The sequence below is a fragment of the Penicillium diatomitis genome (assembly GCF_028827545.1).
Source record: "Penicillium diatomitis strain IBT 30728 chromosome Unknown utg000006l_segment0_segment0, whole genome shotgun sequence".
Taxonomy (NCBI): Eukaryota; Fungi; Ascomycota; class Eurotiomycetes; order Eurotiales; family Aspergillaceae; genus Penicillium; species Penicillium diatomitis.
Window position 1 is genome coordinate 919,954 of NW_026623178.1, and position 27,686 is coordinate 947,639.

Here is a 27,686-nt window from a genome sequence, read left to right on the forward strand (position 1 = left end):
ACCTCGACAGAAAAGATGGGGGAAAGATAAAGATGAAAGATATCCAAGAATTGTCAAGAAACAGAGGCACCCTCTCACTCTTCCACTTCTTCCACTCGAGGAGCCAGATCACGCTTCACGGGTGTTGCGGTGGACGTAGCTGTCGTCTCGGCGGAGGTTGTGGTGGCAGCAGGATGGCTCTCCAGTGATTTTTCCGCAGACTTAGTAGCCGTGGCGTCGGCGGCGGTCTTGGACTTCTTGCTCTTCTTCTTCTTTGTCTGCATCAAGGTGCTGGTCATTAGTATGTGATTTTCAAACATCGGTTTGCTTGCTTGTACTGACCTCTTGCCAGCCCCACAGAGGCTTGAAACTGTCAAAGAAACCAACATCCTCAAAGAGGTTGGGGAACAACCACAGACCGGGTGGAACGGCGAAGACGGTGATACAGAAGAGAATCAATCGGAAGATGGACATGGCGAAGAAGAGACCGAGTAGGCCCATCATTCCCACGCTCAGATACCAGACACCCTGGCGCAGCATGACTGGCCACAGCGGGAAAAGGACGACAGCGAAGATACCGGCCACAACGGCGGCGGCCATGGCCTTTTGCTTCCACTGAGGACCCTCGTAGAGCCACACATAGTGCATCATGGGATCCACGTCTTGGTGCTGCTCAATCTTCACAGTCCATTGTCCCTTGACCCGATTCTTGGGTTTTGCATGGTTATGTCCCTCGTGGGGATCCACCTTGCTGACACGAAGGGCCAACAAAGAAAGAGGGAGCAGCTTGAACACGTTCTCGGCCGACGCACGATCAGTCACAGGAGGAAGAATAGAGTTCTTTTTGGAGGCAACTTTGGCGTAAGCGGGTGACTCGATGGCTCGGATGGCTCGCTTCACTATCAATGGTGCTCAATGTTAGCGAATCGCGCCTGGCACTCAGGAGATTGGTTTTCAACGCATAGTGTCACTTCCTCAAAACAATCCGTTTTACGTACCCTTGAACATGTCCTTGCGCTGGCCGTCGAGAATGCAAGTCCGAGTCTTCAAGTTCTGCGAACGAAGGAAATTGGCCAGAGCTACAGCCTTAGGATCGGCGGGCTGTCCAGGTTGGACGGGCACTTGATGTGTCTGTTGCTGGGCCTGAGCTGGCTGCTGAGCTTGAGGTTGTGCTTGGGGTCCTGGCTGTCCGGGCTGCCCTGGTTGCTGCGGTTGTCCTGGTTGAGGTGACCCTTGGCCTTGAGCCTGGGCCTGACGCTGAGCCTCCATTTGCTGCTGGTGCGCCTGGAACGCACGCATGCGTAGTTGCGCAATGTATTGCTCAGGAGTGAGTCCTTGTTTGGCAGCATCAGCGGCAAGCTGGTCTCGCTGCTGCTGTGCGAATTGTTCCGGTGTAAGACCTCGCTTGGCGGCTTCTGCAGCGAATTGTTGCTGCATCGCGGCCATCTGTGCCATCTGCTGGGGGGAGGGTTGACCGGGCGCGGCCATGGTGACGGGCGGCGATCGTTGACAGAGTTGAATGGTTTGATGACGTGGGAGCGCCGTCTGACTTGAGCGGTGTCAGCGTCTCTTCTCAACTCAGAACGTTGATTCCTGATGAATTTCTGCCGCGGGGAGGTGGGAGGGGCAAAGAAAGATAAAAGTAAATAAAGTGGTGGAGGATGTCATGAAAGAGTCGAAGTGGCCAGATCGACTCGTCTCGGGCTCTCAGGTGATCTGCGGCCCTGCAGCTTCTTCGGTCCACCCGTCCCGGCGCGATGGAGCTCCTCCGCGCAAGTCGTTCTCAGTTTACTTTGAGTTTGATCTCACTTGAACTTATCCAAGTTTGCGTTCCTTCCAACAACAAAATTACTGGCCCGGACAACTTTTCAGTTGAATGCTGAAGCCTTCCTCCACAGATTGGGTCTTAAGTCAGGGTCCGCTATGCTTTGTCCCTCAGCATGTCGGTCTCTTACGATGCGGGAAATGAGATCACTAATGTGACGTGGATCACTGCGCTTCTGGTGAGTCTGACTCGGGCCTACAGATCTCAATTGTAGATGCGCGCAGTTATCATGCAACACATTTGTCTGATAATTTGATCCAGAGCGAACGCGACGTGGCTGGCCAGATCCCTATCAATTTTGTGATCAATCCTGCGGTAGCACTCTCATCTGCCTGTTTCGGCAATGGCTTGTATGCTACCAAGGCGGCTGGAGACTGCATATCCAATCTTCTTGCTGTCGGTTACAGACGACTGTATGTAGACCTTTACTGGTCGACCTCTCGAAGAAAATGGACATTCTGTCCAGCAGAGATTCCAAACGCAGACAGTGTTGTAATGTCATCAGCCGCAACTGCGGACTTGACCAAGTCGACTGTCACCACCGCCAGCAGCACTTATTCCACAGCCACTGGGATTTCGGGTCTAGCTACAGCTTCTTCCACGGGCTATGAAAACTCAAATGGAGAAACTATTCTTCAGCTGGGGTCTTACAGATGTTCCAGAGACCTGGACTTAACTACGTTGTCTGACATTCTTCGTGGCTTCTTCACCAACACAAAGTCCCAACTTCTGATATCCACCAACTATCTGATTCTGAATCTTCGCGTTGCATCCAATGGGCTGGAATCAGCGGATTCAACTCGGCCACTTGCACCTGAGAATTTGCCCGCTTCGGATTCCGAACGACTTGGCTCGGCGCTGGACCAGGCCCTGGCGAGCTATCTCTATACTCCCTCTGAACTGGCTTCAGACCGTAGCAACCTGGGGAATTCCTGGTTCCAGGTGGATGAGAAGCACAAACCAATCGTGGATTACTTCACCCTTCATACAGACAGCGCAGGGATTCAGAGCACCCCGGATGGATGGCCATCATCAAGCTACGTTCAGCTTGCCAAAACTGATCGATTGTTCGTTGGATATGGATCGATCGACCCACGACTTGCTGCCTATGACTACAAATTGGACGGAGATATCATCTTTCCGCCTGGCTATTTGACTTCCACGATTAATATCACCACCACTTCGAACGGAAGCGTGTCTTCTGGCTGTCTGTTCAAGCCCGGTGCGACTGAAATTTCCCAAGCCAATTCATCGTGGGCATTCTCCGCTAGCCTCCCGATCCCTGCCATGTCATCTGGCAATGAGACGTTGGCATCCGTCACAAGGCTTACCTCCAATATTGGTGGATGTGGATTATCCATCGTATTGAATTCTACTCTTTTCGGTGAAACGGCCGACGCAAATGTCGCGAACTATCGAAATGTGTTTCTGTCTACTAGCTGGGCATGGGTGGACGGGCAACCAAACGGTGCAGCTACCGGGGGTGGCACGAACGACGTCCCCAGCTTTGACCGGTGTGCTGTGTTAGATGTGTCGAGTCAGGGTCACTGGCGTACAGCAAATTGTTCTCAGCATCGACGAGCTGCCTGTCGCATTGGGACAGGTCCTTTTTCGTGGTCTTTATCGAACGCTACGGCAGAGTACAACGATGCGGCCAATCATTGTCCGCCTCAATCGAGTCCTGCCGTTCCTCGAACTGGCTTGGAGAATACCTACCTCTACAGATATCTTCTCAATCAACCGAAAGACATCATCGATCCCACGTCACTGGATCCGGCCCATCGAGAGGTATTTCTCGATTTCAACTCCATCGACATCACATCCTGTTGGGTCTCGGGGGGTCCAACGGCGAAATGCCCCTACGCTTCCGATCCTCAGCAGCTGGAGCATCGAACAGTTCTCGTTGCCGCCATTGCTGGTATTATCATCGTCATCATCACCGCACTGACGTTGTTCGTGAAATGCAACGCCAACCGACGTAATACACGCCGGCGAAAGCGCGTGATTGGAGGCTGGGAATATGAAGGCGTGCCTTCATAGCCGGTGCTTCCTCAATTCGAGGACAGAATATCCGTCAAAAACGAATCTGTATCATCTAGCAATCAATGTCATGTCTATCTGAGGCGAGATGCAGACTCAATCTTATATTGGCCCTGTACTTTTCCGGCGGGGGTCTACAACAGTTGCTTGCGACGGGTCTGTAATGTGACTGTAGAGAAGCTTGGATGGTCCATACCTGTCAGCTTTACGAGCGACGAGCAACAGGAATAAGTAGTCTGATCATAAAAGTTCTTGGCTAAAGGAAGTGCTTCGATAATAGACACACTAGACGGGATAGACTGGTCTCAAGACAAGGTAATATCGACAAATGCGGACGCAACCTGGCCCAATATGTACTGCGTGAAGATACAAAACCCCAATCAAACATCCGACAATCTGCAAAAGAGATGAACTCCACAACTCCCGTCAATATTTAACGTAAAAAGTCATTCCCGGCCCCAGATTGCCAATCCCTGTAGACTATGTTTACAGGCCTGCAAAGCGCGCCCAACCTGCAGCTCGTGCTGACTCTGGTTTCTGATCGGAGCTCTGGGCTTGGCTCGTAGACTCATCAATCATATTCAAACTGCGACCTTCTTCGGCCACTTTTCCACTCACGTCACGGCGCCGACCAACGCCTAGGCCGGCGATGTAGCTTCCGTACGAGGACATTGGAGCTCCGCCACTGTTGCCCATAACAGGTCGGCCAATGTCGGCGCCAGAGTTGCTCACAACACGTCCCTTGCGGTCTCCTTCGGTGAGGTTGGGGGATTTGCCTTGTCCCTCGTCCCCGCTATCATCTTTCTTCAAAGACTGATAGGCGGTTGCTTTCTTACTGCGCGACTTCTTCACCAGTTTTGTAGGCTTCTGAGTAAGCTCCGCCTCTTGGTGACTGACGTGTCGGGACATGTCAAGACCAGGCTTGCCTTCCTCGTTCAGATTGCCATAGAATCTGGCACGAGCAGTCGGGGAGCGTGGTGATCTCGGCGAGTCCTGAGGATTCGTAGTCGAGGGAGTCTGGGTCTGGTTCGGCACAGCCGAGGAGTCCACCAATGCGTCTCGACGGACGGGGTCGGTGTTTTCAACGCTGTTGGTCAGAATCGGTTGAGGGGTAGGAGGATTGAGCATAAGTGGGTTGAAGGGGAGATCGCGCGAGGTTGCCTCGTCCTGGTCACGGTCGTGGTCATACTCCTCTGGGTCAGGAAAGATGTTGAATTGCCGATCACCGAGATCGAGCTCCCGCTTGTCTTCGTCGTCTTCGATTCCATAGTACTCACGCGTTGCCAGAGACGAATACTCGCCGCGTGTGTCTTCTGGAATAGCGATTCCAACGTTCGGAGATTTCTGGCCATAAGCGAACCAGTCACGGAAATTATTCACGCCCTTTGAAGTGGTGGTGGAGATTGTACGCTGGCTGTAGACAGAAGAAGATTGTCGAACATCAGGTGCCGCGCCGTTATTTGTCTCCTCGGTGTCTTCGGGGTAAACGATCCAGTTGCCAGACACGGGGCTAACCGAGTTCGATCTCTCTGCAGTCCGAGATGCAAGACGACGATTGCCGATCGCAGCATCCACAATCTCTGGAGATCCCATGGGCACGTGGTGATATTCTGGAGCAACATGGGTTTCTGGGAGAAGATCGTACGACTGATTAGCTGGATGCTGAAAGGACATGTGCGGGCTAGGCGGCTCCATGTAAGGCACACGATGGCTATGCACCGATATCACAGACTGGCGCTTCATGTTCACTCCATCCACAGAGCCTCGATTTGGATCACTAGCAAAAGACTCTCCGCGGGTATGCATGAAAGGCATCGAGCGGGGCGGACCGATGAGCGGATCTTCGAGGCTGGAATTGAAGGTAGACGCGCTCAGATGCTTCTCCTCAATCTCAAGCTCTTTACGAGTTTTGCGAGGACGCGCAGTGAGATTGTCCTCGAGTGGGTTCATGTCCGGTGGTAGCTGGGAGATCTTGTGGAACATGACAGCCAAGAAGACCGAGATCGAAAGCGAGATGAGGTGCAAGCCTCCACTGACAACGGCACAAATGAACGTAGCCTCGGCGAGCTTTACAGTCAAAGATGCGTCATTGAAAAGATTACCCCATCGATATGTTCCGGTGATCCATTCCCCGTGGGCCATGTACGCCGTGAAGACGTAGAATGGGACCAAGCCCGCATCCAGAGTTGAAGCAAACACTGCGTAGCTTGCCTGTGAAGCAGGAGGACGGTTGATAGGAGATCGGCAAAGGTGGTAAATCGCGTAAAGTGTATGTAAAATTGCGACACCGGGCTATCATCATCTCGTTAGAACCTTCATGTCTGACATTGACCGGGATCGTGATGCGTACCGCGACTCGGAGAATCCAAATTATGGTTGTCGCGACATTCGTCATCACGATGGAGCAAAAGAGAGATCCCAAAGCTCCAGTAAAAGCAAAAATCCTAAGAACCAGCTGTACACGTCGGATATACACGACTGCGTTCTTCGTGCGAGAGCTCATGGGGGTCCATTCTGAGCTTAGTTCAGGGCTTCCCCACTATTGACTTTTGTTAGGGGGTGTTCCAAGAGACTTTCGATGAAGAGCTCATACTGTATCCGGGTGGCGATTGATGTTCACCAACGGGCCCTTGACAATAGGTCTGGGTGGTGGAGGTCGGCGGCTTGCCTCTGTCACAGCCTTGGGGTTGAAATCGGTTGGACCGTAGAAGCTGTTCGTAGCTGGACGATCATAAATGAATGGAGGTTCCGATCTTCCCATGGTAGCGACTAGAGGCTCCCGTGGTAGCCACGCGAGACGTGGAGTACGGGTAATGGAATTTGAGTAACGGGAAAGGAATGTGGATGAGGAATGAAGGAACCATGGAGAGTGCGATCTGACAATGACGAGCTCCAGCAGGATGTGGAGAGATGCCTAGATCAACAAGATAGTTGACCTGACAACCGCTTATCGAGATTATGATGTCACGTGCGGACCCGGAATCAGATAAGCATCTTGCGATAACGATGGAGTCAAGATCAAAGCGCGCACCTCAACTTGGGTGGAATTGTTAATCATTGTCCAAGGGCAGCAGGGGGAAACAAGCTGTCAGCTGCTCCTTTCAAGCAATCAATCAAAATGCTCGAGCGGTTCTCGACTTGTGCTGGCTTGACCTCGAGTCGAGCCCGGGCGCACAGGCTTAGATCCGTACTAAAGCCGGTAGCTTCATCCTCTGTCATTGGATTCCGCCGTTCAAACAGCCATGCGGCTCAAATTGATCGGCCATTCCGAATTGCAGTTGTGGGGTCTGGCCCTGCCGGCTTCTATGCAGCATCGCGACTATTGAGCAAAAGAACGGACACATGTGTGGACATGTTCGAGAAGCTCCCCGTGCCTTTCGGATTGGCTAGATATGGCGTGGCTCCGGACCATCCTGAAGTAAAGGTGTGTTGCTGCTCTCGATGAGCTACACCAAGGCCTAGTGCAATCTACTGGTCAATCTGTTGTTCTTTGAGTACTGGAAGCTCATTTCGAAATCTCAAGAATTGCGAGGACAAATTTGAAGAAGTCGCGGAATCTCCCCGCTTCAATTTCGTGGGGAACATTGATCTCGGCACTGACCTACCTCTCGCTGCATTGAGACCCCATTACGATGCCATTCTTTTCGCCTATGGTGCATCTCAAGACAAAAAGCTGGGCATTCCTGGAGAAGACGCTCAGCGAGGCGTTTATTCGGCGCGGGCCTTTGTTGGGTGGTACAATGGATTACCCGAACATCGTGATCTTGCACCTGACCTATCTAGCGGTGAAGATGCTGTCATCGTGGGTCAGGGTAACGTCGCGCTAGATGTGGCCCGCATCCTTCTCTCGGGTGTGGATGCTCTCAAACACACCGACATTGCAGACCATGCTCTAGAAGCACTATCTAGAAGCCGCATCAAGCGTGTCCGCGTGGTCGGCCGTCGGGGGCCATTGCAGGTAAATCTGTCTTGTCCGAATATATCATAAGCACCTTCTGTCTGACTCACTGGATTTTCTTTAGGCGTCTTTCACGATAAAGGAGATTCGAGAACTTCTCCAGCTGCCTAATGTGGCTTTTGACCCAATTCCACAAGATATCTTTCCTCCCGAAGATTTTGTCTCGAGGCTGCCACGGGCTCAAAAGCGACTCATGCAACTTTTCGCCAAAGGCTCTGCTAATGATCGTACAACATCGCCGAAGTCCTGGTCGTTGGACTTCTTGCTCTCTCCCGACTCGCTTCACTGGTCTTCCACGCACCCATCGCGTCTGACACATGCCAGGTTCGCGCGAAACGAACTCGATCCGGCCGATCCATATAGTCCAAGCTCCAAAGTGACTAACAAATATTCATCTGATGGCGAATGCGCTATGGTCGATTTACACTCCAGTGTATTCTTCCGCAGTGTGGGCTACAAGTCTCTTCCATTACCAGGCATGGAGGACCTGGGTATTGAATTCGATGCCCAGCGAGGAATCATCCCCAACGACGGTTTTGGACGCGTGAGAAGCCCCTCCGGAAAGGGAGCTCCCCAGGAATTGCCAGACGGCTCGATGATCGCCCTGTTGCCTGGCCTTTACTGTGCAGGGTGGGTCAAGCGTGGACCGACTGGCGTGATTGCGTCGACCATGGCGGATGCTTTTACTACAGCCGATACGATATTGCAGGATTTGACGACTCGACAGGTCGATCAATCAGCCAAAAGCACCGTCCTCGGTTGGGAAGGTATCAAGTCGGAGGCGGTGGGACAAGGTCTACGAACGACGTCTTGGCAGGATTGGCGACGAATCGACGCGGCTGAACGACAGCGAGGTCAGGAACGCGGAAAGAATCGCGAGAAGTTTTCTCGTGTTGAAGAGATGCTAGAGGTGCTTGGCTGATTGCATGAAGCGAATATAGAATGTGTGTATATTATATTGTATCCCAGATGGTTGTCCACAGAAAATAGGATCATGTGTATTAATCTTCTTCGATACCTTTGCGGTGTCATTCATTCATTCATCAATCCTCATACCGCGACATATCTCAGCCCTGCTCGCACATGTTCTCAAGCATCCTCGAATGTCTTGGACCTGAGACATATATACACCTCTCAATTTGGATTTCTCAGACCACCACCACCACCACCACCACCACCGTTTACCAGCAGTGAAAGGCTCATGAACATTCCGAGACATCCACCTCGGTCCAAGTGACCTGGACTCTTCCCAATTGCTCTGCCTGTCCACCAGTGAGATCATTCATGGCCTGAAGGCCAATATTGAATCCCGCCGGAGCCGTGTCGATGCCCAAAACCGTGATCGTATTGTCGACCCCATTGCCAGAGAAGTGCAGCTGGTAGCAGGTTCCGCATTTGGCACTGCCGGTGCCCGAGATGGTCAGTGCACCTCCGACATGGGGGAAGCCAGGTAAGTCACCAAAGGTGGCATACTTGTGACTCAGCACACTGCCACAGGCTGCAATGTTGAGGGAGGAAGCTGCGTTGTCGTAGACAGGGTCGTAGGAGAGTGAAGCGGAGCCTCCTCGTTCAACATACTTGATGGGTATGATTGCTGCAGCGGCGATGTTGAGGGAGGCCAACATGGTAGCCAAGTTTGCGATGGAAGATTTCATGGTGATCACGAGTAGGGTTGGGTGACTGAGGAGCTCGCAAAATTAGTGGTGGATTAGGCTGATTGACTACCTTGTATACTGAGGTATGAAAGATATAGCAATCTGAATTGTCGATCTCGAGTGGCCTTCAAGTCCGAAAATTGAATGGTTCAAGTCAATGCTGTGTAACTCTGCAATACAGTATGGAAGGGCCTTCCACGGGGGATCTGGAGCTCATTTATATCTCTTCTCTCCACCCGCAGAGTCAAGTCAAGAGGAATTTACCCCGGACTCTTGCATCACTCCTCTCCATCCCATTACCGTACTGATAGCTCGCCTGCCAAGATCTACTTGACTAAGACCAAGCATCCCACAGCCACCCATTTGAAACCAGACTGCCTCCCACGGTGCACGGCAACGGTCCCCCCTTCTGATGAGAGGAAGTAGAGCACCAATCTAGACACGGGCACATTGATACGACCCTATGCAGGTCTTGGACATACCGGGAAGCGGGCATTCGATGGTCATCTGAGCATTCGTGGATTAGGGCAGCTGATAATGGGGGGGATGCCATGGTCGCAAACCGGCGATCATGCACGTATTGAGGAAACAGGCCTCCCGCATGTATGAGCCAAGAATGCGGGTAGTAAGGTGTGGACTTGTGGACTGTGTGCGACTGGTGGGATGGGAATCAGAATTGCATCGAGTCTCAGGCAGCCCAGGTCAGATAGATTGACGAGAGGTACCAGTACCCCTACCTTCATTCCACCTTGACTAATGAGACATTTGCAATGTTGCGGCGTAGTGGGTAACGGGTAAGTGACATGAAGTCATCCTACGCAGGTAACGTCGCCGTAGCTTCAATGGATTTTGATTTCTTCTGTTCCACGTGTTGTCTTGATTGTTTCTCCCAATTTAGAAGCAGACTGCTGGGGCTGAAGGGGTCGACCTGAGCCTGAGTGGATCACCCTCATGGTCTTGCAAATGTCACATCAAGGCGCTGTCATGTGTGTTTCCCCGCGAGACAGCCCGAGGAATGCTGGGCCGACAGCCACGACTGTTGTGCAATTCCAAGCTCATCCTGGGATTGCCCGGTATGAGACTCGTGGCGGCAGGCGACATACAAATGGGTAGATGGGACTGTACGGATCATAAGTCAATCACGAGTCTCACGACAACATCCATATCCAGTTTCAGTGCATAGTGTGGATTGTGACGGATCCGCTTTCCACCACAGATTCTCACTGAAGAGAGTAGTGGAAAATGTCCCCGTCCGATATAAAAGTGTCAATGGCTCACCGCTATCCCCGCGGAAAGGATCTCGCCTCGACAGGACAGACGACGTCAAAAACAAAAAAAGAACGTCCCCGGGAAGGCTCGAACTTCCAACCTCCTGATTAACAGTCAGACGCGCTAACCAATTGCGCCACGGAGACGTGCTGTGATGAATAGACGGCAATGTATCTGAATTATAAACCAAGTCTTAACTCGCCCGTACGATAGTGCACTAACTGGCCCTTTACAAATTTTTCAATTTATTACGGACCCTCGCTACTATTTATGTAAGGGGCCGCTTAACAGTTTGCCTGTTTGTGCTTTGAGTCATAGGCAACAATAGCCTTGTGGCATTCTTGCAGTACTCCAATGGATTCAATGCAGGCGGAGCCCACCGGGCAGTTGGAACAATCGAACTTGACCACGGTATGTGTGTTTCGGTGCTACATACAGATCTTAACAAGGATCAATCAGAGAGAATACAAGGTCATTAAGCACAGATTTATAGGAAAAGCTATCTGATGATACAAACAATCAGCAACCTTGGGGGTGGCCCATCCGGGGCTCTCTGCCGGAGCGGCTCCGCTCGGCCGGGCTTCAGAGATATATTTCGAACTATATGTGCAAGCCAATGGAAACACATGTAGTACTTGTGTGGACGATGGGTAGTTAACCCAACATGCTATGATGCTCCACTACTAGCAGTCTTAAATCCCAAAGATCTCCAAATGAGACAGAAATAGGAACCACCCAATCACAACGATTCTCTTCCATTTGACAAACCAATGATTCCATTGCGTACCCTCAAGTGAATTAATTGCTTTGAAGATGGAGTCCCTACATGAAAGCGTTCCACGAAAACCCAGCGGGAGCCCCGGCCTGAACTACTAGGTACCTGGTACATGTCTGGTAGTACCGATGTTGGCGGCATACCTACAAAAATCTTCGGACATGGATCAAATGATGAACTAGAGTGACATACGCCCTCCAATAATCCGTCAGTCCCCTGTCATGCATATAGCATGTTCCACCTTTCCACCCAGGTTCCAATACTAGTGGGTGGCAGGTGCAGAGTTTGCTGAAACTTGAGTGATGCCAAGCCAGGCCTTCAACTTGGAGATCGGCACTGCGTAAGAAGACGGGAACTACATAGTCGCTGGGTCATTGTACCCCTAATGCGAGATCCCATGCAGCGACTGAATGGTAGTCACTACTCAGTAGTGTACTAAGATTACGGTGACCGTCGATACAAGTTGGACGGGTGCACCGAGTGCGTTGTCTCTAACTCTCATCGGCCAGCAAAGTTCACTGGCATGGGTTCCCGGCTCCCAGACTACAATGAGGGACCAAAGTGACGCCATAGTCAGTTCCTTTCCTTTCCTTTCTTCTCATATTTTGAAGGGTGTAGTTAGATTTCCTCAGTTGAGGGGGGAGGGCATCTGGTCTATAAGCTTCAAGAAGATGGAGACGGGCGAGAGACGTGAAACAAAACGCCACCAATGGGCAAAGCGCGGAGCGGGTTAAAGTCAACGGCGGCACGGCACGAACTCTAAAAAACGAGGAGAGATCGTCACTCGAACAACGACCGACCACGTTGTGGCAGACTTCTCGATCTTCCATCTGCGTTGCAAGGCATCGTCATTCCACAGGCGATTTCCCAGGTTTATCCAGAAGACGTACCAGTACTCTTACGATGGAGGATCGGAATGATTGCCACTGAGCTTTTCGGGCTAGTGTACCAACATGGTAAGCGTTGTTCGAGACGACATAGACAAAAAGGGGACTTTGAACCTTGAGCCCAGTGCGCTAGCGAGAACGATCTCCAGAAAGAAGCCAGCGACTACATGCAGTGAGCACTACCGAAAGAGGGGAGAGAGAGGAAGAATGAGACCGTTGCAAAGACCGATCACTCTGTCGGATGACTTGACGTAGAACCTTTAGCCCTGGTAATGGCATGCCAGGTGAGGGACGGCACTGGTGATTACATGCTCTTTCGACATTGACTAGCGTCTGAGAAACCTTTTCGACCTAGCATCACTGCTTTGACTCGTCCCGGTATAAATCGCCAGACAGAGTTCATCCTCTCGATGAATAAGCTGACAACAATCATAATGTTACTAGGTTAGGTAGTCGGCACAGACGTGACCCATGACTGGTGGTATGAATGCTGTCGAGTCCCTACTACCTACTACTAGCCTTGGTCCGCCTGATGAGCATAGCGGCAACCTGGCTCCCCACACAGGCAGTTCTTTCTCAGCTTTCTCCAGTAAAGATCCGAATAGTCAACCGTGATTTCGCTGCCAGCTGAAACTCCGCGAGAGACGACCAGCACACGTTCTGTTCCACGCCAGTAAAACCTCTGGAACTGACTGTTGGGGCGACAAGAGTGATTGATGAACCGTGTGAAATTGCCCATCTTTCCCTGAAAGATCTGGTACGGTCGTTCGGCGTTGCCACCCACCATCACGTCTACCCCGTCAATCCCGCGAGTAATGAATCCGACAAACTCAGCAATAGCCGTGCCTCTTTCAAAGTGCTTTCAAAGTGTAAGACGTTAGTGATTTCATCATCAAACCTCAATCCTAGTGGTGCCAAAAAGGCCCGTTGGGGGGAGGGGGCTTTAGCAACATACACAGCGGGCGACCACCCCGTTGTTCTTCCCACTCGCAGTGTGGAATATCTGGACCGGCGGAGGGTACCGGACACTCCCAAATAATGTCGGGAAGCAGGAACAGTGATTGGAAGCCATGTCATCAGCCTGCTGTTCCTTGCATATTTGGCAGAAATCTGGATCGATACCGGGCTCACGGCGAGGGTCCTCTGCCCCGAAGACGGTCTGGTCAATCACACAGTCGTTCACAAACTCGAACTGGAACTCGGCAGGCGACGAAAGATGAGAGTATGTGTTTTTGAGCGGCAATGCAGGTCCGCTATCGACCATGACCCATTCGTGGGGGTGACCAGAATATCGAGGTTGCTCGTTCTGATCAATGATTCGGAGAAGATCCCGCCATCCAGGGTGCAGCGTATCGGCGGCAACTTCGAGACTCGACGCATTGCTACGCAAGCGAGCAGCCAATCCATCGTTGAAGCCAATCCTATATTTGCAGAGGCGATAGACCCCCGAGCCAGCAAAGATAAGGCTAGCCCAGCCCCCCAATCCTTGATTTCCTTATAGCCACGCCAGATCGCCCTGGCTCATGATAGACGTGTCAGTGTCCGTCTTCCCCAAGGTAAGCGTAAAAGCGTCGAGTAAGTCCTGTAGGACGACCAAACGTACAGTCGGTTCCGGAGTTCCTTCTCCTGCCAGCCCAAGGTGCTGCAGGCTTCTTTCAGCGCCATGATTCGAGCCTCAGATTTCGTACAGCTTGGATGTTCAAGAAGAATGGAGGCGATTCGGGCTTCGTAGCATTCCACCCAATGGGCCTGGACCACCATTTCTAGAGCCCGTGAGGACCTGCTTTGGTTATTATATTCTTTGCACAGACTGCTGATCACTCGAAAGACCTGCAGCGCCAATGAGCGAACTTTCAGCTAAGTTGCGCTATCAACAAGGAATGAGATGGAACTGACTTCTCGACTGACACCAGTCCCGACATTGATTCCGGGTCTGCGGTCCTGTAATCTGGTCAGGGGGTCCTGCAAACCCATGAGCCCTATCTGGAAGGAGACGCACCGGGAATGATACACTCAAAGTGATTGGCGAATGTACTTGCATCCAAATGCCCAAGATAAATTTATCTATAGAAGACGGTTGCAACGGAGGTGCGCTTCCATCCTTCGTAGATCTCTTGCGCTGAGGGAAGCGGGCGTCGCTGTGGAACTGACGAACGGAAGGTTGAATCCTCACGTCGTATGGTTGTGAACCAGGTCCCGCATTTGTGTCACTATCCGACTCTGGCTTTTCTTTCGTCGCCGACAAAGCTGATGGATTTGACAGCCGAAGCCCACTGACAGTCTTGCGCCTCGGATTGTGATACTCGTTGGATATGGACTGAGGAGTCACTGGGCCGCCATCACAGCCCGGTTGCGAAGGAGAGTCCGGCTATCTCGAACAACATCTCAGCGTTGGCGTCCAAGTGCATTGGAAAGACCGTTCACGTGTTGGACCTTACTGATAGTGAAGACCTCAGCAGTGCGGCCTGTCTCGGTGTTATCGTCAAGGGTTGCTTGTTTTCCACGGTCAACCATCCCTAAGGAGGAGCTGAGTTATTCACACGCCCGCCGAATGTCTAGTCCCCCAAGCGTCTCTGGTGATTCTTACGAGTGACAGCGACATGCCATCATCAGCAGCTGCATTCGAGCTGAATGTATTCGTGACGCAAATCACCGCGTCAATACGTACGCAGACACGATCACCCGGCCCAAGTGGACTGAGAGCAGAACCCAGCTGAGATTCAAAGTCTCCATTGCCAAAAAGCTCTGATATTTTGGTCACAACAGGATGGTGCACGATCGGATGCATGGTTGAAGGGTAGAGAAAGAATAGAAAGGTCGCGGCCACAAGTTCAACCTGTGGCGCACTACTCCACCGGTCTGCCTGAGCAAAAACCGTTCTGACTCAGCGCAGCCAATGACTGTCGAGTCCACTGGATTCGTCAGGTTGATCATGAACTCATAGTTTACAACCTTGGGCCTCCTTGCTATTTGAACTCCAGCCTCCACGTCATCGGATGCAGCACAAAGTTGAAGACCCCCGATCCAGAGCGGACCGACCCATCGTAAGTATGCGATAGATCCCGAATGTCGGAAAAGTCATCATGGCCCGACCGGAGTTGACCGGAGTAGATCGTTTTCCCAGCCTCGACTTAGCCTACTTGATGGTCTGGACGTGAATTCAGCATTTCGTGGATATAGTTTCTCTATTGGAACCTGCAGTACTGTGTCATGGACCCAAAAAGGGCGATTCCTGGTGACGCCAAAAGATAGCTCCCGCCTAGCTTCCGCCACAGTAGTAGTCAACGACGCAATACAGTCCCGCTCACGGGGTGTAGCTTCACAATCGCGGTACGTCAAAGCTCATACAAATAAGGACAGGATTACACCTGCGACTCGCCCGGCAACCTTTCCAAGCCGCGAGTATCTCTTTTTGGTGCATGTCGATGCATGCTCAACGGTGAATGCTGCCGGCTCTTTGCCTGCTGACGCCCCTCTTCTGCTCTGAGTACCGGCGTTCAAGTCCGTGCTCCCGGACTTCCCTGCCTTCCCCAGGAAAGCGGGGCGCTCCACCTAGACTGCTCAGTACGGCTTCGTTGTCGGCCGTCATGTCATCGAGCACGCTGATCTCATCCTGAGAGAACCATTTAGGGATGATCCAGACCCTGAATGGGATGAGCGCAATGATCAACACGGGGAAACCTAGACGTTGTCGGATGGGTTAGAGAATTGGCTTCAGGAAAACCAAAAAAAAAAAAAAAAAAAGGACGGACAAGTCACATACCGATCGCGGCGATTGTTTCAGAGATCGCAACGCAGGCGGCGACACCAATAAGCTGACAAGCGATCCACAACAGAATCTTGCGGTTTCGTACTTTCATAAGAGGTTCAGCACGCTGTATGAATCGATCTTCCTGTAAGACATGCAAGGCTTTGTTCATGATACCGTTGGAGCCGATGGAACCCCACCCGACGATGAAAAAGACTCCTGCAAAAACGGCCGAGGGCATGGTATGGAGCACGATCAGGAGAGGACCAGTCATGGTCCCGATGATTGCTAACCCCATCACAAAGTGCGATACTCGTTGTTCTACGACCGCGGTTGCATTCACGATAGGACGTCGAATCTCGGCTCCTTCGCCTTCTTCGGAGGGGATCACACGGACATCCGTCTCATAGACGGTCAAGGAGTCGGTGTGTACGGGTGCCTGGCTTCTGTGATCAGTGGCTTGGAATACTCAGCGATGGACCGGGAGTGCCGCCATTACCTGTGGAACTAATCCGTTAGGGAACGGGATCCCGACAACCCCCGAAATGAAAGTTGTGCAACCGAGGAGGAAAAAGTCCCAATGGAAGCCAGCGGGCTTCTTGAGTGGGAATTGGCGGGCCTGTGCAGTCAAGCTGCTGACGTTCTGGATAATGATACAGGTCAGTGACACGGCCCAGGCAAGATGGACTTGATTGGTCTCGTACGTGGTCATAGTAGAAGAGCAACATGATCAGGAATCCAAAGGGCAGGGCTGCGAACACCCATTTGGCGCTCAGGTCCCAGAACGGAACGACCCAGCTTCGCGGCTGCGTGGGGTAGAAAGCTTTGCTGATGGGGACGCGAGTTACATCTGCCGCTTTAAGCGGGCCAGGGATGTGCGAGAACCCGACCCAGAAAATCGTTGCGATCTAGACGCAAGGCAGAAGTGTCAATCCATGTTCGAGTGCCAGCAGTATAATGCTGGAATCGAGGTCGTGCGGAATTACCTACCACATATGCATAGTCCGCCAGCAATCCCCGGAAACCAGGGCGCCAGATCGTGCTCGATCCAATGCCCTCCAGTGCCCAGATGGTCAAGAAGTAGAGGATCGCAATCATAGTACTCATGTATCCAGCAGTAGGTCCTCTGCTGGTGAACTCACTGATCAACTCCTCGATGCCCTTGCCTGGTGTCCGAGTCAGTGGCCTTGTTTAATGGATTGGGGAAGATCCATAGCGACGGACAGTCTAGCATGATGGGAGGGGGCCAGCTGAGGGGAGACTTACTGATGTAGATAGTGCCAACATAAAAGCCGAATGCTTCACTGGAGAAATCTGTCACGTAACGCATATAATCGCACATGTTGCATAACGCAACGATCCAGTGGAAGATCGCCCCCCAGATCCCCACCCAGCACATGAATTGCGGATAAATAGATGGGTTGTAGATTATGATGATGTCGTAGATGGTGTAGTTGAAGAGAGAAATCAAACCGGTGATGCCAACAATGGTCAGCGGCTGTGCGGCAAGAAGACTGAACACCATCGCCGCCAGCGCAGACGAAAAGAGCGCTTCGTTGATTCCATAGAACTGGCCAGTCCGGCGATTCATGTCCAGCGTGTATGCGATAGCCGGAAGCATACTTAAGAAGATAGAGTCGTGAGCTATTCGAGCCGACCGTGAGGCTTCGTCGTGACTTACTTCACGAAATACATTCGTATGATGCTGGCAATAGTCCGGTAGGTCCACGCATCACGAATGTCACTCCAATAGTAAGGGAGACGCCTCTTGACATCATGAAACATGCCCCTCCCGATTCGAAGAACACGCACGCTCTTCCACCCGGTGAGATTGTCGTACGTATAGGACATGGAGGATTTCTCTCTCGTCAAAGGTGGCGAGTCTCCATCAGGAATACTAGGAGTCGCTGACGACATAGTAACGGATGGCAATGAGTGTCCGGAGAACCGGAGGACCGGAGGGAAGAGGAAACAAGGTGAAAGCCGTGAAGAAAGACGAGAGAGACAGCGAGCTTCTTAGGGTTCTACCAAAGGAGTGGGCATCATTTATAGAGGAATCCAGAGGCCCAGCGGCCTATGACGCAAATCTCTTGGAACGCCCTCGATTCATGGAGGGAAGAATTTTGGTTTCACTTACCCCCGGGCCGCTTTGCAGCCTTTACTGTACATACATTTTCCGAAATCGAGGATCGAATCCTGGACTCTTACGAGGCCAACTTCAGATGGAGTTTACGCTTCGATGTCGCCAGAGAAACTGATCTCACATTTCTGAATTTCCTTCGAGTGCGGGATACCTCGTGGATGATATTGAGGGAAGGGAAGTCGTTTGGAGACATGGTTATCGAGCCAATAAGCCCTCGGAGCCATGAGTGGGTCCGCTGGTGATTCTGCCCGGGCAGAACAAGAACCCTCCCGCGCTGAAGACCCGAGAACGGAGGTGGCTGATTGCAAGTGCCCCGGCGTCATGACATCTTCAACATCTGTAGGACCTTCAACTTACCGGACTCACAAGACTCGGCGCGAGGGAGACATTCAGTAGCGCTGAGAAAGCTTCTTGAATAGGACGCACGAGAAGATACGGAGGAAGTCGAACGACGCCACCTGAGCCTCCTTTTTGTACGGTCATCGGGAGGGCGCCCTCACCTTGACCTTTCGATGAATCTACATCGGACAGTGTGTTGTGAGAAAAAAATAAAAAAAAAAAAAAAAAAATTATTTCTGGGAGCCAGACCTTCCCGTGAAATGGCGGTTCGCGAAACCTGCCCTCCATTCCGACTGCATTCTCGCATGACGGCCGTCTCATGCCTCGCTTGATTAGTTTGAATATAAATACAACCAAGCATTGCGCTCTTTGGGGAGTGATAACGAGCCCTTTGGTAAATGACCATGTATTACGGACCCCGCCAAAGCGAGCTGGAACACAGTTCAGCTGATTTGCAGACATTCAGTCGTGACTTGCGATTGGACCAGGCGGCTTGGTGGCGGCTCGAGTCAAGCCGAAGGCGTGCATTAATTGTGTGGCCAAGGTTCTCGATGAGATGCAGCTACATGATGTAAGAGAGAGGATGAGGCCATGAGGGGGAGATTGACTACCTCCGGTAGTAGCCAGGAGAGATTTCATCGAGGCTATGGACTGCGGTGAGACGGCAGTATCACATGCCATACGAACACTGATCAAGAACACGGATACAAAAGGCGGCTGTCACCAACACCGGCGCGCCCTTGAAACCTGGGCTACCTCCTAGCCGAGTCTAGAGGACTGCCCGTTGCAGCCGGTCTACAAGCAATCGCAGATGCAAGGGATCCTTTAGCGAAGAAGTCTCGCATTGCTAAACGGTACCTCTTCACTTACTGTAGGGTTGAGAATGACGAGTCTATTGCTAGAGTGCAGGGCAAGACCAATTCACCTATGAAGTGCATCTTGCCAATCCTGACCGGAACAGCCGCTGATATATCTACACATTACATACAACAGAAGGTGTCCTGGAAATGGTCGAAGGACATCTTGATGGCAAGAGTATGGCTAAACCCCCACGCCTGTTCTGCGACGATGCATGGCTTGTAAAGTTGAAGCGAACTGATACGGCCTTGCATCCTGAAAAAAAGGGCAGTTTGAAGGTGGAAGACAAGAATGGCGAGCTTAAAGAAGTAGCTATTGAAGATGTCAGAGACTATCGAACTGCACTGTGGGATCTTGATTCCGAGACAGGCCTCAGGTGGACGAGAGACAACAAAAGACCTTACTACTGGTCGGATGATCTGTATGTGTACATCTTGAATGACCTATACAACGGGATAGCCTACCGTATTGCACCTCGCCAGCTCGGACTCTCGCAAAGACTCAGGATTAGACCGTTTCGAGCACGAGCACGAGCACGCCGTGTCCTAGTGCCTTCGAAACCACCACTAAAACTGATCATTTGGGATCCAGAGCACTCACGACACATCTAGCACAGGGAAGTGTTCTTTCACAGAGTCGGGTGTGACCTTTTACCACGAACTATTCTCCTTGGTCATGGGTAGGTAGGTGGGATAGTTCCGATCCAAAATCACCGGACAGACTGCTTGGATGCAACCATAATTTACGGGAATATAAACGTACTTGTATCATGACAGAAATAAGTATGCAAAAAGCACTTATTCCTATACTATTAGACTACAAGGTATTTACTCTAGCGCCGTTATAATTGGTTTGTATTCTGCTCGTCCGTGTCGGTTCAATAGCAAGTTAAGCGGCGGAATTTGCTGGTCTACGTCTAATTAATCATAGGCCGATCTCTAATTTTCCACTATCATTGATGCGTACTGTATACAGCTTCGCTAGGCTTCGCCATCAACACAGCTAGCTCCAGTCTAGATAGAAATTTGTTGGGTAACTCCCGTATCAAAACTCCATCGTCGGTTCGAGGCTTCCGTCCACTGGGTCTTTATAGAAAATCCAATAACCAACGCTAAATCAGAGATATGATTCATGACTACGACGGATCAAGTGCTCGTAGTCCTCATTGTAACCTCTCGGGGTGGACTTTGGTGTTTTTTCGATCCGCCTTTGCGTTTTCACCCAGTCATATTCGAAGGCTAGTGGTCCAGGCGCACATGAAAGGGAGTTTACGTTGTCATGACTGATGAAAGTTTTACCAAAACGTGCTGGAGGCGACGTGATGCGATTATCATGCGCATGCGGCCACGGACTTCGGGGATGCAGTCAGGATCCGTGGGGCTACAGGCGTTTGGTAGGAGGTAAGCAGAGCAGGCAAGTAGCTTAGCATGAGGTAACCTCATTCAACGGAATTAAAGGCAAAGGAAGTCTGAATGCGGTAATACTCATACGCACAAAAGGTCTTCGAATAGACCGAAGTCCTCTCTAGGTTCCACCGAGCCGATTTCGCGAAGAGACCTCTCGCATCTCTCCAATTTCGACTCGCGGCTCAAAATAGAGCGTCTGTCACGCGCTGCATTGCTAATCTCTCCAGAAGCACGGCCGTAGCAACCTTTTAGTTGAACCTCTTGACCGTGGAGGTACTATGGGTGAGTAGACCAAAGATTCACCGGAAATCTTGGTTGCCGTCTTTCGTGTTGTTGAACACTGAGGTTGGCGGACGGGCGATTACGACCTCTGTCTTTCATCTTTGCCTATTTCTCTTCTGTGACCTGAGCTTTGAAGTAAATCCAGAAGATATGGACAAACAAGCCAGCAAGACATCCAGCAAGACATCCAGCAAGACAGCCAGATTATTAACCATTATCGTTACAGAAGTTATGAGATGAGACGAAACTAATCTTGTCGCTTGCGAGATGTTCTGAAAAGCTGAGCTGATGCGGAATTCTCAAAGCTCCTAGCCAGATGGCTGGCACCTCGCCATCCTGTTGAGTAGATATCAGTCCTTTGTTAGTCTCATGCTTGAAATATGGGAACAACTCGAGTATAAGGGGCAGTGACTTACGCGTGACTAATCTAACCCTCTCCCGTCTTATTGAATAGAAGTCGAGCTCATACTGACGGTGCATCTATCCATTGGGGGTCAAGTCTAGTCGATACAATGAATCATATATTGTATCAGTTACGAGGGAACTGAGAGTCTGAGACATATAGATCTCATTTTCTTCCTCTTAGTCGTTGTAGATGTTCCGCAATTGAGATTTATCACTGGTCACATTCGGAACATGATCCATGCACTTCTACATCAGTCATTCTTACTTATGTTGATATGGCCCCGCCTGCATAAGTCAGAAAAGAAGGAGAAAACGCACTGAATTGGTCAATGACGGAACAGAAGAGAGCTAAAGAGTATAGAGTACTTGGGAGCCCACTGACGTAGCTGATGTGTGGTGAGTGGCAGAATGAATCCCATGTCAGAAAACTATATCAGACAACCCCCACAACCCTAAATCACTACAAGCGCAGAAAGAAGCAATAGAGACCAAAAGGGAGGAGTTTGGGAAAGCAAGAAGGCGAATCCTTCCGGCGCAGGATAGACACCCTTTAACTGTCTAGTTGAACCTGCTTCAGGTAAGTAGAAGGGGGAAAGCGCGTCGGCCATTGACAGCAAGCAAGGAAGCAACGAAGACACGTGATATAGCGCCCTCACTTGCCGTCAATTGAGAGTTCTGCGCCTGATCTGCGAGACCATGTGCAAAACGATCTCCCATTGGAAGTTCAAGACAAATATGAACATCATCAAAGCCTGAGACTCGAAGACGACCTTTGCTGTTGTTGCTCGTCACATTCATCATCCTCACAACCATCCTTATCATCATTCAATTTCGGGTTGAACGTCAGTTGAGGCAGCTGGGATGGAGATGGGAGAATCCGGAGAATTCAGCGCCGTATCTCATCGATCTTATGGATGTGATCATGTGAACTCTCGTAGAAGAGGCGATTGTCTCTCGTGATAGGAGAACCGCAAGTCGGTACGTCGACCCCTCGGCTCGTTTGATCTTCCGAGAGACAAGGGACTGCTTCAGTGCTTGCGCAGTAGTGCTGTGGCGCTCATCTCAATTTCCCGGTGGGTCGAATACGAGGCTGAGACCCACCATTTCACGATTTCCACGTCCAGAAGGGGGCATCCGCTTGCCCCAATGTGGAATAGAGTTTAGAGTACAATAATCTGTACGTTAACCAGTCTGTAAGTTACATATTACTACTGTGCAGTGCGCTCAGCTGCTGTACTGCTGTATGCACTAGGTATGCTCAGCTGCGGCATCTCCGATCTGAAATATACTACTGCAAGTAGTAAGTCACTAACTTAGTACTAAAATATGTACTTTGGGTTGCGGAGAGACGTGTCAAGCGCCGGTGGAGTATGTCTCATCGGCGGTTATCTCATCCGCAAATCACCAGCTTACACTTACCTTCCTTTTCCGTTTGTGTTCTTTCGCTGAACTTCGCAAATACGCACACGACAGCCCTGGTCTTCATATGGTGGAGGTTGAACGGATTGAGCGGCCTAGACTCTTCACTGGGCAGCACAGTGACAGACGATGTCAGTATACTACCCGATGAAAGTGAGCGACTGGTGCATGCCGGCGACAGTGGACAAACCACCAGGGAGCCCTCGTTGCGCTTCTCCTTTGCCTTGAAACACCAGTAGTCCCAGTTAGTCCGTACAGAAGTGGTACGGGCAACTGCTCAAATTTGAGCGGTACAATCGGTGGAGATGCGAGAGAAGCGGCTCGGCTTCTACGTCTCCCTGGGGCACCGATCTGAATCCTCCGACTTCCGACCTTTTGCTGTACTGGACTGGACCTGACAGACCACGTGAACCGCACGACTCACAAGTGGCTCTCTGACCGATCTAGAAATTTGCGAGAGACCACTCTCGTAAAAACCTTCGCCCCGCGGGGACTGATCAGCGTCTGTGCTCGGGAGGATTCTGGACGCCAGTCATCCCGTCGCTGTTTGAGCCAGTCTTTTTTTACTTTTGCACCGCAGGGACGATCCCGGATCTAGTGGGCTTTGAAATAATCAGCCCCATCTCCTGTCAAGCACGCAGACGGAGCTTGGGTTGAGGGAGAAAATAACCTTAAAGTGCACGACTGCGCCAAAGGAGATACTTGGTTTTCCAGAACTTTCTCATCGGCTTCCAATGGAAGGACTTCCACCTTTCGTCCGGACACGGCCCTGAGTGCTTCCGCATTCACCTTTCCTGCCCGGCCTGCCATGGTCGTGCTGATGCACCTGCTGGGTGCTCTGTATCTCGATGGCGCTGGTCAGCCATCGGTAACCCGCCGATGGGAGTTCACCGAGGAGACGCCGCTCACGGGTCTGGAACGTTCGCTCTTCATCATGATGGGGGTCGTGGCACTTCTCTCATTAGTGTCGACCATTGGCCTCTTAACGTTCCTTACCCATCGATTCATCTTCTGGCAGCAATACTATAAGCACCCGTTGGCGCACAACCAATACGTCGTACTCATCTACAATCTTTTGCTCGTCGACCTACAGCAAGCCATAGCCTTTGTGATCTGTCTATATTGGGTTGGCCAAGGTAGAGTGCACTTTGGAGAAATAGCGTGCTACTTGCAGGGATGGTGGATTCAAACCGCCGACCCGGGCAGTGGGTTATTTGTCCTCTCGATTGCGCTGCATACCAGTGCCGTGGTCTTACGGGGTCGTCAACTACCTTTCAAAGTGTTTATATGCTTCTTGATCGGACTGTGGGCTTTTATTCTCATTCTGGGAGTCATCCCCGTGAGCATTCACGGGAGTCAGTCGTTTGTCATCACAGAAGCCAACTGGGTAAGCAATCATAATCCATAACCTCCGTCTCAATATCGGCGAAAAAAAGATGAAGGAGCAGATAATCTGACGACCACTTGTCCGAGCTGCAGTGCTGGCTTAGCCCCGCGAATGAACATGGCCGGTTTTGGGGCCATTACTTTTGGATTTTCAGTGCCGAGTTCGGCACCGTCTTCCTTTACACCATCCTGTTCATTCGTCTTCGACGTCGTATGGCTCAGGCAAAGACGCTACGAATCGGTCAACAGGAGAGTCTCCATCGACTCAACCGTGTCGTCATCTACATGGTCATTTACCCCTTCATTTATCTCGTCCTGTCGCTACCTCTGGCAGCGGGCCGCATGGCCACGGCTCGCGGTCACCCTCCTGGAAAGACCTATTTCGCTGTTGCTGGATCTTTCATGGCCCTTTCAGGTGTGGTGGACGTGGCAGTTTATGCTCTCACCCGCCGTCATCTGCTACTCGATACTGAGCATCACACGACGGATCGGATCTATGACAATACAATTTCTGAATGGCACACCCAGATCACCACCACCGCCGTACCAGAGGATCGACCTCGAAAGCAGTCTCGGTTAGTCTCGAAGATCAGCTCAAAGCTCCGACGCTCGGAGAATCATGAGGTGGAGCAAGAGGAGGTCAGTCGAAAGAATCTGTTCGATGACTCGACAGACGACATTGTGCCGAAAAGTGACGTGGAACTCTCCACTTTTACTGTTGTGTACCAGGAGACCACCATAGAGATTTCTCACGAGCCTGCAACTCCCACAGATTTGACGTCCCGGGGCTTGCGACGGATCAAGTCATGATTCTGAGATGAACGTCAAGTGGAAACATGCTTTCCCCTGTACAGATGTAGGAAATTGCCGTCTTGATAGCAAAGAAAATTTACATGAATGAACTAACGCTATTTGAACACATTAGACGTCCATGGCCGTAGTTATCGGCACTCCTCTATTGCCTTCCGTCTGCCTTAGTACACAAGGCAACCAACGACTCATAGTATTCTTCCAATCCAACGACGGGTTTCATAGCGGATGAGTGGGAGACCGCCAGGATAAATCCAATTGACAAAAATTCCATCAATTAATACCTCTCTTCTTAGCCTCTTACATATTGACAACCTGTCAGAGTCTAATATGGACCGCCACATACTGCCAAATCCATGACCTTATGCCCGACCCCTGCGACAGGGCCAAGACTACTGCTATCAGAAATGGAGGAGTTTGCTGCTGTACCACAGGCGGCTCGCTTGAAATGGAAGGGGTGCAGCAAAACCCACTGGACTAGACATTGAACCCTACCATGCTGTCTCGATACATGGCATTTCTCGTTATTTGCCTCAGAGATAGGTCTAGAAGATTGAGTGTCGGAGTCTGGGACTTACCTGGTCCGAACCTATGATTTCTAGGCCTGGCCACAGCCATGTTCCGTACATGTTTGGGTATTTGCGGATGGCTGACAAGAGTTGCAGTCCTAGGCGACGTTCCGTGTCTTGATGTCGACATTATCAAATGGGAACATGCCTGCTCAGAGGGGATTTGTGGTTGTGTAACCAAGTAAAGGAAGTGAAGCCCTAGACTCGAATTACTTATCTACCATTACACCCCAGATCCAAGAGACCACAAAGCACATGACAATTTCCAACAAGGTCGAAATGCCCAAGAGAGACTTTCTCGCCCTGTTCTCCTCATTCTCATGGGTTCTGCATACCCAGGCCCAATATCAGGGCTTTGCCCCCTTCAAGCATGACGAGCTCACGTATACAATCCGAGTTCCTGAAAGCACCGCCCATTCAGGTGATGGTCCCCTCTATTTCCAAATGAATACATCTCGACCAATCGAATGGTTTGCTCTGGGACAAGGAGCAGCGATGCACGACTCTCGCATGTTCGTGGTGTATACCTCGGGGGACAATGTAACGCTTTCTCCCCGAGCAGGCAAAGGCCACTATGAACCGCTGTATGACAAGACTCTCCGTGCCTCGCTCATCAGTGGAACCGGAGTCCATGATGGTACCCTCACTGCCAATGTCCGGTGTGACAATTGCAAACTTTCGCCGAGTCGCGCCACCAATCTCAATTACGCGTTCAGTCCTTGGATCTGGGCAATCAAGTTCGGTGCATCGTTGGGCACACTAAGCTTGACGGCCAAGATTGCCGAGCACGATGCTTTTGGTGTCTTTTATGTCAATCTCACCAAGGCCACGGGCCCCGACAACGACAACCCACTGTTGAATATTGATCGAAGATCCATCACCAAGGCGTGGACTCAACCCTTTGATCACAATGGCTTTGATCGGAAAAGAACTGCCCATGCAGTACTGATGACGCTGGCGTTCGTCCTCTTCTTCCCACTTGCCGCGCTAACACTTCACCTTCTCAAATCGCCCCAGACAGTGAGAATCCATGCCTCGATCCAACTGTTCACCTTGGCAATGACAGTCGCTGGATTCGGACTGGGAGTCTCCATGGCCAAGGATGTTCATATTCTCAAACATCATCATGCCATCGTCGGCTTTGTGGTCGTCTGCTGCCTCGTGCTCTTCCAGCCTCTGATGGGCCTATTGCAACATCGCCACTTCAAGAAAAGCGGAGGCAAGGGTCCCTTTGCCTATTTTCATCGATGGCTCGGGCGAGCCATGATCATCCTGGGAGTGATTAATGTAGGGCTAGGCTTTGAGTTGACAGGTATCGGGTCTTCTGCTGTACCCAGGGGAGCGGTCATTGCATATGGGACTGTCGCCGGGGTGCTGGGGCTGATGTACATAGTGGTCATTGTCGGGAAGGCAGCACGCCGAGGCTGCTCTTAGTTCTATAGTAGCTGTGAGTGGATGAACGAGGTGAGTATGGACTCACGGAATGTGCATGATTGGCTTGTGTCACGGAGAGAGCTGAGGAGTCAGACTTGAATTCATCTCACACTGTTTCCCATGTGTCCGCGATTATACATAAGGTCGCTATTTCGAATATTGGTTGAAGACTGATTGCCCTTCGCTGGGAACCCGTTGAAGGAAGAGTGGCCGAGGAAGAGCCTTGATCCATCAGCGCCCGTGGTTGAAGAAGAGATTCGTTACTCGGGCTGAATCCATATCATGAAAATGACCAGGAGTGCTCGAGAGGTACCTGTCGCGTATTGCATGGCTTGACTTGTATCTCAAGGGAAATTCTTTTCAACTGCCCCTGGAGCCCATCTCAAGGAAAAAGAAACTTGGCGGGCTCGTCAAACAATCGACGAAGAGTCACACGACAGAGACATACAGCCCGTAACCTCTCAACCGATTAATATATACTGCACGAATGGCCCCAATG

General features: G+C 51.1%; 10 protein-coding genes across 10 annotated transcripts; 5 read left to right on the top strand and 5 right to left on the bottom strand.

Moving 5' to 3' along the window:
* Window positions 1–74: 74 nt before the first annotated feature.
* N7539_005955 (Sec62 family protein translocation protein) lies at window positions 75–1,467 on the bottom strand (the record flags this gene model as incomplete). The annotated part of the gene is made up of 3 exons (XM_056935557.1): window positions 75–257; window positions 322–878; window positions 978–1,467. 3 exons carry the CDS (start codon window positions 1,465–1,467, stop codon window positions 75–77), a joined length of 1,230 nt encoding a protein of 409 aa, XP_056789429.1.
* A 452-nt stretch (window positions 1,468–1,919) lies between these two features.
* N7539_005956 (Lectin C-type domain protein) lies at window positions 1,920–3,844 on the top strand (the record flags this gene model as incomplete). Its single annotated transcript, XM_056935558.1, has 2 exons — window positions 1,920–1,982; window positions 2,066–3,844. The coding sequence occupies 2 exons, from the start codon at window positions 1,920–1,922 to the stop codon at window positions 3,842–3,844; spliced, it is 1,842 nt and encodes a 613-aa protein (XP_056789430.1).
* A 486-nt stretch (window positions 3,845–4,330) lies between these two features.
* On the bottom strand, window positions 4,331–6,605 carry N7539_005957 (uncharacterized protein; the record flags this gene model as incomplete). The annotated part of the gene is made up of 3 exons (XM_056935559.1): window positions 4,331–6,136; window positions 6,195–6,383; window positions 6,438–6,605. The coding sequence occupies 3 exons, from the start codon at window positions 6,603–6,605 to the stop codon at window positions 4,331–4,333; spliced, it is 2,163 nt and encodes a 720-aa protein (XP_056789431.1).
* A 357-nt stretch (window positions 6,606–6,962) lies between these two features.
* On the top strand, window positions 6,963–8,724 carry N7539_005958 (NADPH-adrenodoxin reductase; the record flags this gene model as incomplete). Its single annotated transcript, XM_056935560.1, has 3 exons — window positions 6,963–7,268; window positions 7,368–7,802; window positions 7,867–8,724. The coding sequence occupies 3 exons, from the start codon at window positions 6,963–6,965 to the stop codon at window positions 8,722–8,724; spliced, it is 1,599 nt and encodes a 532-aa protein (XP_056789432.1).
* Window positions 8,725–9,001: 277 nt separating this feature from the next.
* Window positions 9,002–9,457, bottom strand: aspf13 (allergenic cerato-platanin Asp F13; the record flags this gene model as incomplete). The annotated part of the gene is made up of 1 exon (XM_056935561.1): window positions 9,002–9,457. One exon carries the CDS (start codon window positions 9,455–9,457, stop codon window positions 9,002–9,004), a length of 456 nt encoding a protein of 151 aa, XP_056789433.1.
* A 3,445-nt stretch (window positions 9,458–12,902) lies between these two features.
* On the bottom strand, window positions 12,903–15,176 carry N7539_005960 (SET domain-containing protein; the record flags this gene model as incomplete). Its single annotated transcript, XM_056935562.1, has 7 exons — window positions 12,903–13,247; window positions 13,344–13,809; window positions 13,992–14,218; window positions 14,285–14,329; window positions 14,388–14,756; window positions 14,827–14,904; window positions 14,976–15,176. The coding sequence occupies 7 exons, from the start codon at window positions 15,174–15,176 to the stop codon at window positions 12,903–12,905; spliced, it is 1,731 nt and encodes a 576-aa protein (XP_056789434.1).
* Window positions 15,177–15,821: 645 nt separating this feature from the next.
* Window positions 15,822–18,053, bottom strand: N7539_005961 (anion exchange family protein; the record flags this gene model as incomplete). Its single annotated transcript, XM_056935563.1, has 7 exons — window positions 15,822–16,069; window positions 16,152–16,575; window positions 16,636–16,779; window positions 16,841–17,044; window positions 17,127–17,302; window positions 17,403–17,758; window positions 17,818–18,053. The coding sequence occupies 7 exons, from the start codon at window positions 18,051–18,053 to the stop codon at window positions 15,822–15,824; spliced, it is 1,788 nt and encodes a 595-aa protein (XP_056789435.1).
* Window positions 18,054–19,625: 1,572 nt separating this feature from the next.
* N7539_005962 (uncharacterized protein) lies at window positions 19,626–20,087 on the top strand (the record flags this gene model as incomplete). Its single annotated transcript, XM_056935564.1, has 1 exon — window positions 19,626–20,087. One exon carries the CDS (start codon window positions 19,626–19,628, stop codon window positions 20,085–20,087), a length of 462 nt encoding a protein of 153 aa, XP_056789436.1.
* A 3,709-nt stretch (window positions 20,088–23,796) lies between these two features.
* gprD lies at window positions 23,797–25,184 on the top strand (the record flags this gene model as incomplete). Its single annotated transcript, XM_056935565.1, has 2 exons — window positions 23,797–24,375; window positions 24,468–25,184. 2 exons carry the CDS (start codon window positions 23,797–23,799, stop codon window positions 25,182–25,184), a joined length of 1,296 nt encoding a protein of 431 aa, XP_056789437.1.
* Window positions 25,185–26,032: 848 nt separating this feature from the next.
* N7539_005964 (cytochrome and DOMON domain-containing protein) lies at window positions 26,033–27,187 on the top strand (the record flags this gene model as incomplete). Its single annotated transcript, XM_056935566.1, has 1 exon — window positions 26,033–27,187. One exon carries the CDS (start codon window positions 26,033–26,035, stop codon window positions 27,185–27,187), a length of 1,155 nt encoding a protein of 384 aa, XP_056789438.1.
* Between the last annotated feature and the right edge of the window lie 499 nt (window positions 27,188–27,686).